Source organism: Rhineura floridana, chromosome 14 (genome assembly GCF_030035675.1).
Source record: "Rhineura floridana isolate rRhiFlo1 chromosome 14, rRhiFlo1.hap2, whole genome shotgun sequence".
In the NCBI taxonomy this organism is placed as follows: Eukaryota; Metazoa; Chordata; class Lepidosauria; order Squamata; family Rhineuridae; genus Rhineura; species Rhineura floridana.
Genome location: NC_084493.1, coordinates 37,367,391 through 37,386,912, shown reverse-complemented (window position 1 = coordinate 37,386,912; position 19,522 = coordinate 37,367,391). Strand labels below are relative to the sequence as shown.

Sequence of the window (19,522 nt, the reverse complement as noted above, 5' to 3'; positions counted from 1 at the left end):
GAATACCGAGTCTGACTGTGTGTGTTTCATTTCCCAGCTTAATTAAACGGTGTGCATCAATGAGGAGTCCAGGCATGGCCGTATTTAAACAACAGAAGGTAGAGGACGTTTATGAAATCGGGGAAGAGCTAGGAAGGTAAGCCTGAACTTTCCCTACTTGTCTGTGTAAAAACGTCACCTGTGAGCTGCCTTAGCTATTGGCCAAACTGCTGAGATATCATGAGATGTTCACAGACAGTCTAGTTGTGCTGTTCGAACATGAGATCAAGTCTGTGGCATTCTTGACACAGCTCAAAGATGTCCTGTTTATGGGCTTGTTCACACAATCTATTTTAATGTCTGGTTAACCACCAGTTGGCATATGCGTGAGGGCCAAACAGTATGCTATGTTAATCACATGGAGCGTGTGAGAGAGAGCTGGATTGGGACCAATGTGTGCAAGGGAGGGGGCTTTAACACTTTGCCTCCTGCTGAAGTCTTGTTCTGGATGATTGGCTCTTTGCATGGGGTGGGGAAGCTCCTATTTGCTCCTCTTCAGTGGAGTCTGGTTTGTTAGGGCAACCAGAGTTTAGTCCTACCAAGTTAAACGCCCAGCCATTTATTTTTAAGTTTCCCCCCAAATCTCATATTCACACTCTTCTGTCCTGCATGTCCTTCCATAATCCATTTCAATGTAGAGAGAGATATTTTTCTGTCAATATCCTGTTCTGTGGCCAGTCAGCTCTCTGCACCACTCAGTTAATCTCAATCCAAAAGGATTGCCTTGGCCGGGACGTCCCCCCTCTCTTGCCTGGAGTGTAACATCAGCTTCTGATTTTTTGGCAAAACCTGACCTGGAACCGCTCTAGTCTCTGGATTCCCTCAACATTACAGGGATTACTATCTGGGTGCTAGAGCCAGTTGCTTCTGGGTTTTTTCTTGGCATTTTGGTAAAATCATAGCTACATTTCCAAGTATCTTGATGACAATGAAGAGTTTATATTTCAGGCTGAAGTTACTGTTGTGCAGTCATTGTATTAAATACAGACAGAGATTCCATATTGGGGAGACAGGGGCCAGCTAGCCATAGTTTACAGCAGAAATGACATAATAGCCCACTAGCACTTTAAACGCTAGGAAACAGGATAGCTTTCATGAATTACCAAGAATGATGTTGATGATGTGAACTCTAGTCCAAGAGAGCTTTTGCCATCATAAATTAGGTAGTCTTGAAGGTGCTAGTACTGTACTTTTTGTTGTTTTGCTAAAATTGCACTATTATCTACTTTACAGGGTGGTTGTGAGCAGGGCCGGCCCCAGGCATGCCAGGGCCCTTGGGTACCAGCCTGCCCTCGGCCCCTCTACTCCCCCTCCGCGATCCGCGGAACTTTAGCATCCGCGGACCGCACGACAGGAGCTTCCGTGCCGCCTGCCATCCCCCCGCTTCACCTACCTTTCCGTTGTTTTTTGCGGCGCACGCAGGTTTGCCATCAATCAAGATGGCAGCCGAGGTTTCCCTAAGGGGCTGAAGCCTCTGCCACCATCTTTGTTGATGGCAGCAACGTGCGCGCGTAGCATGTATGCGTGCCATTAGCCAAGATGGTGGCAGAGGCTTCAGCTCCTTAAGGAAACCTCGGCTGCCATCTTGATTGATGGCAAATCTGCGCACCGCAAAAAACAACGGAAAGGTAGGTAAAGCGGGGGGATAGCGGGGGATGGCGGTCCGTGGATGCTTCCACTGATCGTGGAAGGAGAGCGGAGGACCCTCTGTAGTTCCAGGGGCCCTCGGGCCAGTGCCCCACCTGGCCGCCCTTTAGAACCGGGCCTGGTTGTGAGGATAAAAATACTATAAAATATTATGGCGAATCTACAGCACTATTACAAAAAGCAGGGTGGTGCCGAGGATGGTTCAGATGAAAATCAGTGTGCAGAACCTATATGTAGTACGGGAACATGGATTGCACCCTGCCTGCAGAACCCACCCAGGAAAATACATCCTAGTAGACAACCATACAATGGATTTGCCAAGGACCTACATGCAAAGTCCAGTGTTTGTAGATCTGAATTGTGTTGCAGATTCTTTTTTCTTTGGTTTTTAGGTTGGGCTTTTTTCATCCTTCCAAACCCTCGCCCAATTCAAAATTGGCGGCAGGCAGGCTGGAGAGAAGTCCCCCCCCCCATTTATCAGTATTACATTTATATCCATCCCACCCTTCCTCCAAGGAGCTCAGGGTGGCATTCATGGGTCTCCTTTTCCCCATGCTATCCTCACAACAACCCTGTGAGGTAGGTTAAGCTGAGAATACAAATTCATAAGCATAAAACAAATGAATTGTAATTCAGGCTTGATTTGGTCCAACAAGCAAACTCTGTGGAACAGTTCAGAGAGGTAGGGGGAATTGCTTGATATCTCACTGGTGTGAACCATTTTATATTTGTGGCGACTGGAAGCCTGTGGGCCTTTGAACTTGTGATCCCTCATTCACACGCAGTGATAACTTTGGCATCAAGCAGTAGGGGATGCCTGTGTGAACTAGCCCTGTCTTTCCTGGCACATTGCACAGAGCAGCTGCTCTGAAGGCCCACCTCGAGATGTGCTGTCAGTGCACAGGGCACGAGAGAGACAAGCAGTTGCTTGCTTCATTCATACATTCTGTAAACAGGGTTATTCTATGCTGTTGTTATGCAGTGCCTTTTCTTCCTGAATTTGGGTGCTGACAGATGTATGTGGTAGTTGAAGAGACTTATGTCAAGATCTCTTGAGGAGGTGTGTCACCTGCACGAAACAAAGTGGTTTTAGGCAAAATAGTTGTCAGGGACCGTAAATTGGAAAAACTCACCTTATCTCGTTCTATAGGCCGAACTGAACTGCTATGCTGTCCCACCGAGCTGCCCCCTTTGTAGGAGGGAGAGGCTGCGACTCCCTCCCCCATGCTGCTTATTAAGATTTATTTAAGGCCAGCTATGTGTTGGCTGCTGTATAAAAGTAATGTGGCCGCTCACTTGGAAGTTTACAGCAGGGCTGGCTAACTTCCTGTTTGGGGGCCTGATGTGTCCCTCCAACTAGCTTATTCTGCCCCCTCCCCAGACTCCCCTGAATTTGGCAGCAGCAGCAAAAGGTTATTTTTTAAAAAGTAGGCACAATTCTGGTGTGGGCAGAGACACTGAAGCCTCTTCACGCAGTGCATCACCTTGATGGGGATGCAAATCATTTCCTCCCCGGTCATCAGACTGATCATTTAAGGAACAGGAAGAGGTGATAACTCCCCCCTATCTCACCTGAGCCGAGTCCATGCGTGCATATGTGACAGTCTGTGTGGCTACACCTAAGTTTGGCCACATCCCTTGCTGGCATGTGGCCCCTATTTGGTTGTTCAGTGAGTTTAAGGGGTGCATCTTGCTCTCAAAATGAAAGGAAGGAAGTTTCTTTTGGCTACACTGGTGAAATGCTTTGCTGTTAATCGTGTATGCAAATACACCTGAATGTCCAGCCGGGAGACAGAGATGGTTTTGGCTGTCTCCACCCTCTGCTCTTATGGACAGAATTCCTCCATAGGAAAGAAATGTGTAAATGAAAGAAATGTTGAAGAGCTCTGGGCCCAGGACTGAATATAATAATTGCCTGACTCCTTTTTATATTTATTTTCTTTTTACTCATATGATTATTTACAGTATGTTTTCTTAAAAATGTATAAAGCACAAACAAAACCAGTAAATATTTTATTCTCATTCCATCACAGCAGCCTTTGCCAACTTGGTGCCCTTCAGATGTTTGGGCCCTGGGCCCTGCTTGTGGGCTTCCCATTGTGGGCAATCTGTTGACCACTGTGAGAACAGGATGCTGGGCTCCATGTGCCCCCTTTGGCCTGATCCAGTGGCTGTTGCAGGGATCTTCTGATGTCTTGTAAAGAAGAGGAAGGAGGAAGCAGTATCCTCTTTTGCCACCCAGCTGGTGAATCAGAAATGTATTCCAGTGGCATGGCACCCTGAGGCCCAGTGTTTTTGGAAGCACTGCTTTTGCCATTGCATGTATGTTTTGGAAATATTGACAACTCCTCTGAGCATTTGGTAGCTAATTTTGCAAGGTCTGGAACAAAAAATCAGGAGGACTGTGCATATCCCCAGCAGCACTGAAACCACAGATGCTTGTAGCTGGGAATTTGAAATGGTTTGTCAGCTCACGGCTGTCTGGAAGTCCTTATTTGTCAGGCATGTTCGTGGCTGTCATCCAGCGGTTCTGTAACACCTTTTTGTAAAGCTTCTGCTTATGGGTTGTTTGTGGTAGAATGGTAGGTGTGTCATGTTGAAAAACTGATGTTCCCTTAGATCAGAAAAGCAGAAATGTTATTACAGGACTAAACTTGCGCCAGGGCCAGTTCAGACGTTTTGGCGCCTGCGTTGATAAATTGTAACGGGACACCTCTCTGACACACCCACATGAATTAAGAGTTTCATTTATTTGTGTAATTATTTTGTAACCCGTCTCTCTTCCATGATGGAACTCGGGAGAGTTCCAAGGCACTCTCCTTTCCAGATACTGACCACACTCAAACCTGTTTTGCTTCAGCAGCATGAATGCGTTGTGTGCCCTCAAGACCACGCCTGCATGCATAGATTCTCCTGGAGGCTCTCCTGCACGTTTGATCAGGCTTGTCCTCGTCATTTGATCAGGCTTGTCACATGTGCAGGTCTCGTCCTAGCCCTGTCCAGACCTCAAGCCTGACGTGTCCTCAGAAGAGTAGGAAGGGGAGCAAATCTCAACGCTGCCAGTGACCTGGAAGAGCAATAGATCCTGCCCCACGCAGTCCCCACACCGATTTCCCCATCTCCCCCAGTGCCACAGAAGCAGAGGAGGCAGTGAGTGGGGCTAGTTTCCCATGAGCAGGGGCACCTGTTCGGATCAGGGCCTGGCAGATAATACATAAATTATTTATGTACATAATACATAAATAAATCTGTGCATAGTACTATTATCAGTTAATAATGATAATATACTATATAATCAGGGAATAAATTTTTATAGATAGATTGTTTTTCAACTTAATACACAAAACATAATTACTCTACAACAACAAGATTAATACGTTATGCAGGACAATTTATTATTATCCTGATTCAGGTCTTCTTACCCCTGGCTAGCCAAGAGCTCCATATTAGTGCGATGTTTTTTCCTCAGGTGTATACACATTTTTTATATCTCTCAACTAAATATTCGCTTGCAACAAAAACTACATCTCAGCCTAATAAATCACACCATGGGTTGATGGTGGCATCATCTGAAGTGGATTACTTAGTTATGTCTGCAATTTAAAGAAAACCCCATTGTGTCTGGAAATCATTTTCTAATTCATTGCATCTGATTGCTTGATTTGATGGATCTTGGAGGGTGCAGAGGAGAGCTGGGGAACCTGTGACTCCCCAGAAGTTGTTGGGCTCCAATTCCCATTGGCCCCAAAAAGGCACTGCTGACAGTCAGGGATGGTGGGAGCCACATCTGGAAGGCACCAGATTCCCCACACCCATGGAAAACGTCTCCTCCTCTGACCACACACTGACTTTTGCTGATTTTGCTGGGATCCCTTTTGGCTGGCTTCAGTCTCTCTGCCATGGTGCTTGCTGTGGACCATGGTAAATCAACTCTGTGTCCTCTTCAAGGCTGTTGTACAGGAGCTGATGACACTTTGACCAGTGATGTGTAATATGTGTGTGAGTGAGATTGTTGGGTAAATATTGACCTGCCAAAGTGAAAGCAGAGATAGGTGGGGCATTCTGCTGAAGGGAGGAGATGGCAGAGGGCTGATAAAGCATGATGCCAGGATGGGTGTTGGCCATCTCCCTGCTTGGAAAGGGCGGGCGGTGGAATGCGAGACGAAGCTGCTGTGAAATGCACGACCCTGTGCGCCATCTGGCTTCATTGCCCACTTTGATGAAGAAGCAACTCAGATTATTATCAATCTAACAAAAGCTCTAGAATGGGGAGGGGCATTTTTCAGCCTCATGGGGAACCACCTGGAGGCCACGTGGCACTGATGGGAAAGGCCAGTTGTAAAAGTGGGCTTGGGAATGGATGTGACTCTTAACCTTTGTGCAGTAGGTTACCTTCAAGCCATGCAAAAGTCTGAAGTTTCTCCACTTTCACCCCCATCCCTCCCTCTAAGCAAGCAAGCAAGCAAATGGCATTGCCACAGCCCAAAGTCACATGCAAGCCAAGCAGCGTCACTGAAGGAGCAGCGCTGGGGAGAGGGCGTGATCCTTGGAGGTGGCTTGGCCTCACAATCATGCTGAGGGCCTCAGAGTCCCCACCCTGGCTTTACAGATTAGCGTAAGCCAAAATGACCAGATCCCTGCTCTGAGGGACTTCCTGGCAGTTAAAACGCTGACAGTGGGAAGGGCAAGCAGGATGGGAGGAACTGGAGTCAGTGCAGTTGCACCCCGCTTTGGCATTGCATGCATCCCTCCATCCCCTGTGCTGACTCCCCCCCCCCGTGTGTGCTGCTTTTATGAGTGAGTTCCACTTTTATGGAAGCCAGAGGGTGCCATTTCATCCAAGCCAGCAAGTTAGGGTTAGTGTGAGCCTTTCAAAGTAGGATTTGAAACCAGGACCAAGCTGTGGATTTGTGGTTTCTGCTAAAGTGGAAGTAATTCACTCAGTTGGAGCATGTGGGGCAAGGGGGTGGGCACACATGGCCACAGGGCTCATTTATATAACACCAAACCATGGTTTGGCATTACATGTGAACTGACCCATTCTTAAATGAATGTTGTTGTTGATGATTTTATTATTGTTTAACCCGTACAAAGCATATAACATTTTCTAAGCACTTTGCATATTTTGATAGAGGAGTCCCTACCTGAAGGCTGACAATCTAACAGACACAGCCCAAAAGGAAAAAGGCATGGGAAGGGAAGAGGAAAGCAAGCTGATGGATGGGGCCAGGTTGGCCTCCCCCTTTCCTGGCAGGTGGGGGATGCAGCCCAGGTCAGAGTAGGGTTCCCTTTGGTTCATGGACCCTTTGATAATGGATTCAATTTGAAGTTTAAACAACCAAAAGTCTTGTGGTACAGTAAAGACAAATTTATTATGGCATAAGTTTTCCTGACCTACAGTCTACACCAGATGTATGAATTCTTAGCCTGAGCTGCAGATAACAGAGAGACAGAAAGGGAGAGATGGGGGAATTGTAAACAAAAGGAAATGCAGAAAAGTATAGATTGATTGATTGATTGATTACTTGCTTTATATCCTGCCCTTCCTCCCAGTAGAAGCCCAGGGTGGCACACTTGGCAGATGGCAGTTTGTTTGTTTGCTTTATGAGTCGTTTCCCATCCCATGAAACATCTTGAAATTATTTAATAAAAACTTCAAGACATATTTTAAAAAAATCAAATTTCAAATAATTATATTATCAATAGTGAGCACTCACAAAAAACAGTTGTGAAATGGCTAATTGTTAAGTGTAATAAAAATCCATTGTGCCAATTCCGTCCACAAGTGACCCTCTTAATGTTTGTAATTCAGGGGTCTCACATTGCAGTTTCCCTTTGAAGTTCTTCTATTCCAGTATACTCTGTAGTCCATGTTAGCCCCAAGATCCTTTGTTGTTTTGTTGCAAGGGAGTCTAATGCTGCAGGCCCCTCTGGACATTAAAGCGTGTGATGGATTCTGGCACATCAGTGATGTGTTGGTGGCAGTGAGAGAGCCACCCAGCTTCCCTTCTGCAGTGTTTGTCCTCTTACTAGCACAGCTGACATCGGCAGAATGGGACCAGCTCAAGAGCTAGGTAGCCATTCACAGTAAAGGAAAATCAGTGTGAAATTCAGGAAGGCTCTCTGGCTAGTATAGAAAGGGGGTTAATGGGTTTGGCATTTGGGAACGGCCAAATGAGTTTGGGCCAAATCTTTCAACATTCAATCAGCATTTATTTCAGAGAACCAATGGGTAGAAACGCTTTTTGGAAATTGTCATGTTTCTGTTCCCAGAATGATTCATCCCCTTGTTCTTTCCAGGTGGAAGGACTGTCTGATAAAGGGCAGAACTCTGGCACAGGGGTGGGGGGAAGAGAAGCATAATCAGTAATTTTTGGTGGGGCTGACTGAACGTTTTGCACTTCTGTATTTGTTTCTTTTTTTTATTTTACCCAGGACATACTCTGTTGCCTGAACTTTTCAGCAAGGGAATGTAATTCTCCATGGAGCAGCTGTCACTGGGAGCTGTTTTCCTGCCCCATAGGTGCTAAGTGGAGCTGCTATGGTCACAGCAGCTTTTTGTTAAAAGGAAAGGCGGCCTCAGATAACGGGCGCTGCTGCTATGCAGCCTTTTAAAGAATCTCTTGGAAAGTGTGTGTGCCTTCAGGCAGCAACGTCACAACAAAGGAAAACAATTGTTGCATGTCTTTATGCAAACTGATCTTTTAAAAAATGGCCATTTATTTTTGCTCCCTGTTCATAGAGGTTTGCTCAGAAGCTGTATCAGGAAAGGAAAAGGAGGCTTCCAAGTGCATCATGAAAATATCAGAGGCTCTTTAGAAATTGGCAACATTCTGAGCCTTGTAGGAGTTTTTAAAAATGGCTTCATCTGGCACAAGTGAGAGAAAGGCCATTGAAAGGAATGCTTTCAGTAAGACTGAATTGCACGCCCCCTGCCCCCGCCCAGTGAGATTATTCATCAGAAGCCCTCGCATTGCCTCCTCCAAGCAAAATGGGTCAATGACTCCCTGACCAACTACAGCTGTTAAAGAGCGCTAAAGGGGCCTCTGTCTTTGGTATGCAGGCCAAAGACAGGCATCTCCTTGGGTGACCGAACTGTGTTGATGAAATGGTAATTATAATGGCATTAATGCAGTTCACTCATAGTATTAGGTGCCAAGGGAAAATGCCTCTGCTTGCCCAGGCCTTTGCAGGTTGTTAGGTTTTATTCTATTGGAAGATGCCTGCCTGGCAGTTCTAGTGGTTGCCCTGTTTAGCTTTTTGGGCCTGAGACAGATCTGGAAATCTAAGAAGACGTCATAGGCAGCACAAAATACCCATTTCGCAGAAGAAAAACTGGCAATGCTCCGAACCTCTTCCCCCCTCATAGCCAGGGGTGGAGATTAACTCTTTCTCTGCCCTCTACAGGCGACACAAAAATGGCCTCTCTGAAGCTGCTTATTTGCATTTCAGGGGAAGCCCCTCCCCCAGTTAGCACCAGCCACCCCTTTAAATCCCGCTGCATCTCTCCAAGCAGCATTTGCTCTCGTTTTTTCTCCGGTGCTTCATGCCGCCCATGCCCTACTTGGCTCCCCCCCCCCAATATCTATGTGGCAGCTGCTTCCCATTCCAGACATAATGACTTTGGCTCTGCTTCTATCTTTAGTGAAGCAATGCATCTAAACAGGAACTGGAATACCGGAGAAAATTAATTCTCCCTTTGCTGTGTATAACCCCCAACCAAACAACAGCCACAGCCAGTGTCTGGGGGCAGGGGAGGGAGGTGTCACCTTGGCTGCCCCTCAAAGGCAGCGATGAGCATTCTGCATTTTGCAGTAGTGGATATGAGACCAAGTGGTCCTTGGTGGGCCAAGGGGGTAGACAAAGTTGTCCTTACTCCATGTGTGAAATGCTGGAAGATATAGAAGCCATCTCCTTTTCACCTCCCCCACCCCATTAGAAATTTGGAGTGTGTCCAGAGAAGGGCAGCCAGGGTGGCTGAGAGTCTTGGAAAACAAGTCCTGTAAGGAACACTTGAGAGAGTTGGGCATGTTCAGCCTGGAGTCGAGAAGATTAAGGGGAGATGTGATAGCTGCCTTCAGACAGCTGAAACTCTGTCACAAAGGCTTGTTCCCTGTTGCTCCAGAGGGCAAGGCTAGACCCAAGAGGTGGAAATGGCAGGGAAGCGGATTTTGCCTGAGCAGTAGGAGAGACTTCCTAACTAGTAACAGCAGTCGTACAGTGGAACAGGCTGCCTGGGAAGTGGTCGGCTCTCCTGCATGGAAGGCACTTAATGTAGAGGCTGGAGGCCCACCTCGCACGGAAGCTTCAGTTGCAGATCCTGCCCTGAACAGGGGGCTGGTCTAGATTACCGCTTAAGATCCCTTCCATATCCACAATTCCATGATTAATGTGATGTGTGTGTTTTTAGGAAGGCGTTTTGTGTATATGCATATCTGTGTATAACTGTCTGGCTTTTATGCAGCCATGGGTGTCCTTGTGCACACAACATTTCTACTTTGTAAAATTCTGGTGAATAGGGGAGCCTGACCCATTTCTGCTCCCTTCCTCCCCACCTCACCCCCAGCTGTGGACCTGTTGCTTGGATTCTTCTGCTTGCAACTCTTGACACCTTTTTCTACAGGCTCATTCTGTTTGCCTCAAATAGAAAGGAAAAGTGCCACCTGTCCAGGTGTGTCCAAGACAGCTGGAGCATGGAGGTGGGCCTGTTTGTTCGGAGTAAAGATCACACAGAGCCTAAACCCCCTTCATTCCCAAACCAGGGCTTTCTTCCCTTGTTCTTTCAGTGCAATCAAGGCTGGGGAGGGTTGGACCTGTGTAGGTCAATATATTGGATCTGACCTCTGTTTCTCCTTCCTCAACTATCTTGAGTGTACAAACTGAATCCTCCCCCCCTCGTGCTTCCTTTTGTTTGGGCTCCTGCAGGTTAGAATTCAGCTCAGAGGATAGTTTGGCCATATTCTGTCTCCAGGAATAGAAGGGGGGAAAGCAGTGAAGAGGAGGGTCATTTTGTAGGGTGTGTGAGTAACCAGGATATTTCTTTATTTGCCCCTTGAGTGTTTTGCTGAGACCACCAGCACAAGATCACCAGCAAAAAATAAACATTACATTGCAGATTGTGAGTGCCAGGGAGTTCCCTTTTTAGATCACGGCATGCAGGTTGGTGAGCTTCTGCTGGGCTCAGGGTGGTGTAGTTGAACCTTTGTCTGTTTGTCAGTGTGGCAGGGCAAGAAGCGAAAGGCCAAGAGGAGAGAAGTGTCAGAAACATCCCAAAGTTTCTGTCCCGTGTATCATATAATCTCTCAGCTTCCAAGCTAAGGATAATTTTAACAGTGCTTTAAGGCTGGGCATACACTCACACTTTCCTTCTCTCTCTCCCACCCACCCCCTCTGCTTTGAGCAGCTGCTTCTAAAAGCAGGATGCTGTTTGCTGTCAGGGGAATCTTCAAGGCAGATCCAAAAATTTCTCCATCCTTGCTCTGTCCTGCTAAAATCTGGGTTCCTTAGCAACAATGGTGTGGCAGAGCAGGGACAAAGTACCACCGCTTATTTCAACAGCATGGATGAAGATGCCATCTTCTTAGGCGTTGTTTTCCAATCTTCTGCATGCCAAAGAAATAAGCTTTTCTTTGAGAGAAGCCTACCAAATAAGCTAAGATGGGGGCTCTCAAACTTCCTCCCCCAGGATAGGGCTGAATTACTGGCAGTGTAGGGGCGGAGCAAGTCACAAAACAGTGGTGGATGAAGCGAACTTGGTGCTTCCAGATGCAACAGCGCTCATTATCTCTGATGTTGTTTGCGCTAGCTGAGGCTGATGGGAGCTGGAGCCCAGTGACACCCAGAAGGCACCAGGTTGCAGAAGGCTGCTCTGAACCATGATTATTTTTGAATTGGGTATAATGCACAAAGCAATCTTGTACAGGGAAATATTCCGCAGGAAGAGGGCCGAATGCCTTCCTGTATTCATAGAAGTCTCTTAAACTATAAAATAATTTAATCTTAACCCCTACACATCCACATAAATATAATTTATGATTTATTAATAATATTTGTCTGTTTTTTATTATTCAGATGGTACAATAAATTCCAAGACAAAAAAATGGGAAAGTGTATATACATGTAGATATTGTTGTTGTTTGTGTGCCTTCAAGTCGACTACGACTTGTGGCGACCCTATGAATCAGTGACCTCCAAGAGCATCTGTCGTGAACCACCCTGTTCAGATCTTGAAATAAAGAAAATGTGATAGGATTATCTATACTACTACAAAATGTCAAATTAATAATGTACATTGGTATGCTATTGAAAATACAAATAAATAAAACAGTGAAATTCTACTCGGTGTAGACCCATTGAAATTAATAGACCCAAGTTAGCTGTGCCATGCAAGTAAAGTAATGCTGAAGATTCTACAACAAAGGCTCTTACCATATATAGAGCGAGAAATGCCAGGCGTCAAAGCTGGATTTAGAAAGGGAAGAGGCACCAGAGATCACATTGCAAACATACGTTGGATAATGGAACGGATCAAGAAATTTCAGAAGAAAATAACCCTGTGCTTTATAGATTACAGCAAAGTCTTTGACTGTGTAGATCATGAAAAACTATGGAATGCTTTAAAAGAAATGGGGGTGCCACAGCATCTGATTGTCCTGATGCGCAACCTATACTCTGCCCAAGAGGCTACTGTAAGGACAGAATATGGAGAAACCGATTGGTTCCCAATCGGAAAGGGGGTGATACAGGGGTGTATTTTATCACCCTATTTATTTAATCTATATGCAGAACATATCATACGGAAAGCGGGATTGGACCAAGATGAAGGAGGTGTGAAAATTGGAGGGAGAAATATCAATAATTTCAGATATGCAGACGATACCATACTACTAGCAGAAACCAGTAATGATTTGAAACGAATGCTGATGAAAGTTAAAGAGGAAAGCACAAAAGCAGGACTACAGCTGAACGTCAAGAAGACTAAAGTAATGACAACAGAAGATTTATGTAACTTTACAGTTGACAATGAGGACATTGAATTTGCCAGGGATTATCAATACCTCGGCACAGTCATTAACCAAAATGGAGACAATAGTCAAGAAATCAAAAGAAGGCTAGGACTGGGGAGGGCAGCTGTGAGAGAACTAGAAAAGGTCCTCAAATGCAAAGATGTATCACTGAACACTAAAGTCAGGATCATTCAGACCATGGTATTCCTGATCTCTATGTATGGATGTGAAAGTTGGACAGTGAAAAAGGCAGGTGAGAGAAAAATCAACTTGTTTGAAATGTGGTGTTGGAGAAGAGCTTTGCAGATACCATGGACTGCGAGAAAGACAAATAATTGGGTGTTAGAACAAATTAAACCAGAACTATCACTAGAAGCTAAAATGATGAAACTGAGGTTATCATAATTTGGGCACATAATGAGAAGACATGATTCATTAGAAAAGATAATAATGCTGGGAAAAACAGGAGTAGAAAAAGAGGAAGGCCAAACAAGAGATGGATTGATTCCTTAAAGGAAGCCACAGACCTGAACTTACAAAATCTGAACAGGGTGGTTCATGACAGATGCTTTTGGAGGTCACTGATTCATGGGGTCGCCGTAAGTCGTATTCGACTTGGAGGCACATAACAACAACAACAAACTGTGCCTATTAATTTCAGTGGGTCTGCTCTTGAGTAGGATTAACTTTGGATATAGCCTTTAATATTTCAGAAGATTCTGAGTAATGTATATGGATGGACATTTTATTGAGTCCTGTTACACCAGAAATGACATGTCATGACATAACATGCACATCGCATTTGTATCTGGTCTTCCTTCCAACAGTCGAGTCTGTCATTTTCAGTTCAGAAGAACAGCCCTGTGCCCATGGCTAGCTAGGCTGAGAAATTGTGGGCCAGTGAGGATCATAGCTGAGTGGGGGTTTGAACATGGGATGCCCACATTGGAGTCTAGCATTCGAACTGCTGTGCAGACACGAAAGGAAGAGAATGCGAGGATATAATTCCTGCCTCGTTCTTAGAACTGTATTGGCAAAATTGAAGATAAGGAAGCAAACAAAATCATGGCAAGTTCCAAAGTCCTTTGGAAGCACGTGACCCAACAGAAAAATTATTGGAACAGGCTATCACAGTTGAAGTATAACTATACAAATACCTCATGGTATTCTGACTTCATCCATAGATGGAATAGGCTAAATCAGGCATGTGATTTCAAGTGAACTGGTGTGGCACGTTCTCTAGCCCGCTGGTAAATTTGGGTGATAATTTGAAGCTGCACTTCTAATTGGCAATCCAGCAACAAATAACTGTTTCAGGTTCACACCAAACATCAACCCTACCTCAATAATTTTAAAAAGTTGGATTTATTTATTTTTTTGCATCCTTGTGCTTTTACTTAGGGTTGCTTACAACTATCAGTAAGTGCCTTGTACACAGGGATGGGGAGCCCGTGGCCTTCCTGAAGTTGCTGGACTTCAGCCCCATCATACCTGGCCATGGGCCATTCTGTCAAGAGCTGATTGGAGTCCAACAAACTTGGACCCAGGGTACCTTAAGGATCACCTGAGCCCTTCTGTCCCAGCCTGATCACTGAGCTCCTCCGGTGGAGAGCTGTTGGTTATTCCCTATGTGTAATAGAGGCCTGACTGGCCTCAACTGGAAGTAAGGCATTTAGTGTTCCCGGTCCCATTATATGGAACACTCTTCTGGCAGAGATTGTGGCAGGCAGCCAGCATCAGAGGGCAGCCAGGTCGGGCCCTGGCCGAGGGTCCCTGTGGTCCAGACCCCTCCTTATGGTGGGAGGGTAGCGCTCCTGTTCAGCAGTCCATGGCAGCATTGCCTCCCGACCATGTTCCTAGTTTCGGAGGGTGGAGGTGTAGTCTGAATCAGCTCCCCATGTGTAGCAATGGATCAAACAAGAGACTTGATCATTGGTTTACAAATAAGTATTTACTAGAAGTTAAGCATATTTATATAGTAGAGCAAAGAACTCTGTGCAGCAAGCATGGCTGCCATCAACATGAGGGTAAAAGAGCAGGAAAGAGGAGGAGGAAGTAGAGCAGAGAAGCATGGCTAGAGAGACAGGAAGTGACAAAGCAATTTCCCCAGTGTCCCCTCCAACCTCAACAAGCTATGGGTTAACCCCTTGTTTCCAGGTTCTCAGTGACTCACAGACAGAGTCCTCCAATAGGAGGCACCCAGAGAAGGACTTTAGGGGAAGATCTTGGCGTTCAGGCACATTTCTATGGGAGTAGGCAGTTCTTTAAATATCCAGGCCCCAAACCCCTCGCCAGTTCTATAATTGCCCACGCCTCTATGAAATGGTTTGGAATGACACTGCCAATTATAAACCATCTGTGTGCATAGATCAGGCTAGCGATCACAGAACTAAAATTAGTGGTTGAGGGTCTGTAGTGTAATTCTCAGGCATCCCAGGGCAAGTTAAGGTCAAATGTGAGCCTTATCTCTGAATTTTTGGGCTTTTATGGATGTGTGAGAGACTTCAGATCTGACAATGGTCATGGTTTCTGTATTAATTATACAATACTCTTAGTATTACACTAGAAAATACGGTATTTAACTGCAAGATATACCACATAATATATGCCCTCTACAGACATATACTGTAATTACCATACTTGTAATATGTGTAATAACAGAGGGAAGGTTTCCAGTTCAGAATTTCTCCTGTGTAAACAAAAGCCTGTAATTCCAATCAGCCTGGAATTCTGAATGGGTTTCCACCGAGAGGTTCCCTAGAATGATTCTGTGCATCTTGAATGGTCACAAGGTACAGCTCCTACTGGTGCAGAGGCTATGTTCCCCTTAAACAAACAGAACACAAGCCCAGTTCCCTGAACTTAGAGAAACAGCCCATCAGGGAGCCTTGTCTTCTCCTTGATGAGCAGATATTCTATGTGCTGATCTGAATACATGAGTTTTTCAAAACAACATGTGGAATGTCTGCTTCTGAGTCAAGTTACAGATGCAAAAGGAGGAAAGCTGTTCTTCTTTTGCTGCCCCATTTGCCTGGAACCATCCCAGAATGTCTGTGTGGTGCAACCTTACAGGGATGTTGTGAGGAACATAGGGAGAGGGAAAGATGTATAACATCTTGAGTGCCTTGGAGCAAAGGTGGGATATAAATGTAGAAACAAAGACATAAAAAGAAATTTAAAACACCTCTCGTTCTTCATATCCTTTCACCATACTGGCCTCTTTCCAGCACACACACACCCAGTCACACCCACAAGGAAAATCCAAGGATGCAGGAAGCTCCGTTCGCCCATTTTCTGACTTCCTCTGGGTCACAAAAAGCAGTAAAACCTGGAAGCCCCACTATCTCCCTCTCAGAGCAGGGAGAGTCCATGAATTATCCTGGTGATCTGGCACACGGCATCATCACCCTGCTCTGACAAAAGCCAAGGAATGGCTGCTCTGCATTCCCCTCCACTACGCCACTGCCTCTTCCACAAAGCTTTTGACTTATGACCCTAGCCCCAAATGAAACAAAACCTAAGGACCCATAACTCAACTGCTTCTTCCCCACTGTGGACATTTAGACTGTAAGATCCTCTGGGCAGGGACCTCTCTGTTTTGCTGATGTTACACTGCAAAGTAACATGCATGTTTTTGGTGCTATATAATTGCCCAACAACAAGCAGCCTTCCCTAACCTGGTGCCCTCTCGATGCTTTGGACTATATCTCCCATCAGCCCCAGCCAGGACAGCCATGATAGTCCAAAATATCTGGAGAGCACCAGCTTGCAAGAGGATGCTTTCAAGCATCGTGTGAATTAGGCACTTTTTTCTGCCTCACCTTATTTAGGTTCAGTGCTTGGAAAGAATCATGAGAAGGGATTAGGGCTGTGGAGTCAGAGTCGTGGAGTTGGAGTTGGAAGCAATTTTGAGTGGAGTTGGAGTCGGAGTTGGAGAGTAGAAAAATAGAGGAGTCGGAGTCGAACCAACTCCACAGCCCTTAGTACAGCAGCCCTCTCTCTCTTCTCGTGCCTGCTCTGTGTTTGGATTGCACCTAGGGTCCATTGTAAAGGGGGAAGAATGGCCAGGTGTGGAGTGACCTCATTCACCCTGTGCTCTCTGTGGAATTCTCCACTTCCTTCCTCTGCAGGCGAATTCCTTCACACCGGTATCCAAGGGGGGCTTGCGTCATACAATTCTAAAGAAGACCCTAACCTGCTAGGATCCTGTACTTTACATCACTCATCTGGTCTGAGGGTTTCCTTTGTCTGCGCTCTGGAGGAAATACTAAAATGAGTAATTGAAGAATAACCTTGAAACTAAGCAGCTGTGGTCAAGTCAGGCTGGCCTGCATTTAAGAATAGTCTGGAGCTGTAAAAGTTTGTACAGTGTTAAAACATTGGGAATACTTTTAGCTGGATAATCCCTCTTCTAACTTTCAAGGCTTTTAAAGAACTGCATCTGTACATATCTATGTGACTGTGCAATCAGCACTAACATTTAATGTTGTTATGTGCCTTCAAGTTGATTACGACTTATGGCGACCCTATGAATCAGCGACCTCCAAGAGCATCTGTCATGAACCATCCTGCTCAAATCTTGTAAGTTCAGGTCTGTGGCTTTCCTTATGGAATCAATCCATCTCTTGTTTGGCCTTCCTCTTTTTCTACTCCCTGCTGTTTTTCCCAGCATTATTGTCTTTTCTAGTGAATCATGTCTTCTCATGATGTGTCCAAAGTATGATAACCTCAGTTTCATCATTTCAGCTTCTAGTGACAGTTCTGGTTTAATTTGTTCTAACACCCAATTATTTGTCTTTTTCGCAGTCCATGGTATGCGCAAAGCTCTCCTCCAGCACCACATTTCAGATTAGTTGATTTTTCTCTTATCCACCTTTTTCACTGTCCAACTTTCACATCCATACATAGAGATTGGAAATACCATGATCTGAATGATCCTGACTTTAGTGTTCAGTGATACATCTTTGCATTTGAGGACCTTTTCTAGTTCTCTCACAGCTGCCCTCCCCAGTCCTAGCCTTCTTTTGATTTCTTGACTATTGTCTCCATTTTGGTTAATGATTGTGCCGAGGTATTGATAATACTTGACAAGTTCAGTGTCCTCATTGTCAACTGTAAAGTTACATAAATCTTCTGTTGTCATTACTTTAGTCTTCTTGACGTTCAGCTGTAGTCCTGCTTTTATTTTATTTTATTTTATTTTATTATTAAATTTATTAGTCGCCCATCTGGCTGGTTGTCCAGCCACTCTGGGCGACGTACAAAGTAAAAACAGTACATAAAACAATTAAAAAATTTAAAAGACAGTAAGAACCTAACCCGCCCCAAAAGCCTGCCTGAAAAGCCAGGTCTTCAAGGTCCGGCGGAAGCTCATCATAGACGGGGCATGGCGTAGATCATTTGGGAGAGAATTCCACAGGGTGGGGGCCACTATTGAGAAGGCCCTCTCTCTAGTCCTCACCAGTCTAGCTGTTTTAACCGGTGGGATCAAGAGAAGGTCTTCTGAGGCTGATCTTGTTGAGCAGCATCCCTGCCGATGCTGGAGGCGCTCCTTCAGATAAACTGGGCCACAACCGTATAGGGTTTTAAAGGTTAAGACCAACACCTTGAATTGGGCTCGGTAAACAACCGGTAACCAGTGCAAATCCTTCAACACAGGAGTGATGTGATCTTGCCGGTGGCTGCCTTTAATAAGACGAGCCGCCACATTCTGTACCAGTTGTAATTTCCAAACCGTTTTCAAGGGTAACCCCACGTAGAGCGCATTACAGTAGTCTAGGCGAGTGGTGACCAGGGGATGTACCACCGGTGGGAGCAGATGGTTGGGAAGGTAGGGGCGTAGCCTCCGTATCAGATGAAGTTGATACAGAGCTGCCCGGCTCACCGCTGAAACCTGAGCCTCCATGGACAGCTGGGAGTCAAGAACAACCCCCAGGCTACGGACCTGGTCTTTTAGGGGCAAACGTACCCCGTTAAGCACCAGGTCTGTATCCCCCAACCTTCCCTTGTCTCCCACAAACAGCACTTCGGTTTTGTCAGGATTCAGCTTCAGCTTATTCCTTCCCATCCAGCCACTCACCGACTCCAGACACTTGGACAGGGTTTCCACAGCCAACCTCGGTAAAGATTTAAATGAGAGATAGAGCTGCGTGTCATCCGCATACTGATGACACTGCAGCCCAGATCTCCTGATGATTGCCCCCAGTGGCTTTATATAGATGTTAAAGAGCATTGGAGAGAGGATAGAACCCTGTGGCACCCCACAAGTGAGAGGCCAAGGATCCGAAACCTCCTCCTCCAGTGCTACTCTTTGGTATCTCCCAGAGAGGAAGGAATGGAACCACTGCAATACAGTGCCCCCTATGCCTAACCTCTGCAGGCGGTCCAAGAGGATAGTGTGGTCAACGGTATCAAAAGCCGCTGAGAGATCAAGGAGGACAAGGAAGGTGCATTCGCCTCTATCCCATGCCCTCCTCATATCATCTACCAAGGCAACCAAGGCTGTTTCCGTCCCATGTCCAGGCCTGAAGCCCGACTGAAATGGATCCAGATAATCCGCTTCTTCCAAGTGTGCTTGCAACTGTTTAGCCACCACCCGCTCAATCGCCTTGCCTAAGAATGGCACATTTGAGACTGGGCGAAAGTTATTCAGATCTTGAGGGTCCAAGGAGGGCTTTTTTAAGATTGGTTTTATTATCGCCTCCTTGAGCAGTGATGGCATTACTCCCTCTTCAAGCGATGTATTTACCACCAGCTTGATCCCCTCACCCAGTCTATCTTTGCAGCTCATAATGAGCCACGAAGGGCAAGGATCGAGTAGGCAGGTGGTT

General features: G+C 45.7%; 1 protein-coding gene across 1 annotated transcript in view; it reads left to right on the top strand.

Moving 5' to 3' along the window:
* The window catches only part of DAPK2 (death associated protein kinase 2), an 82,914-nt gene that overhangs the window by 38,225 nt on the left and 25,167 nt on the right, over positions 1 to 19,522 (top strand). The window contains exon 3 of the mRNA XM_061595879.1: positions 38 to 136. Coding sequence (XP_061451863.1) covers positions 38 to 136 — 99 coding nt within the window. The remainder of the gene's footprint in view (positions 1 to 37; positions 137 to 19,522) is intronic.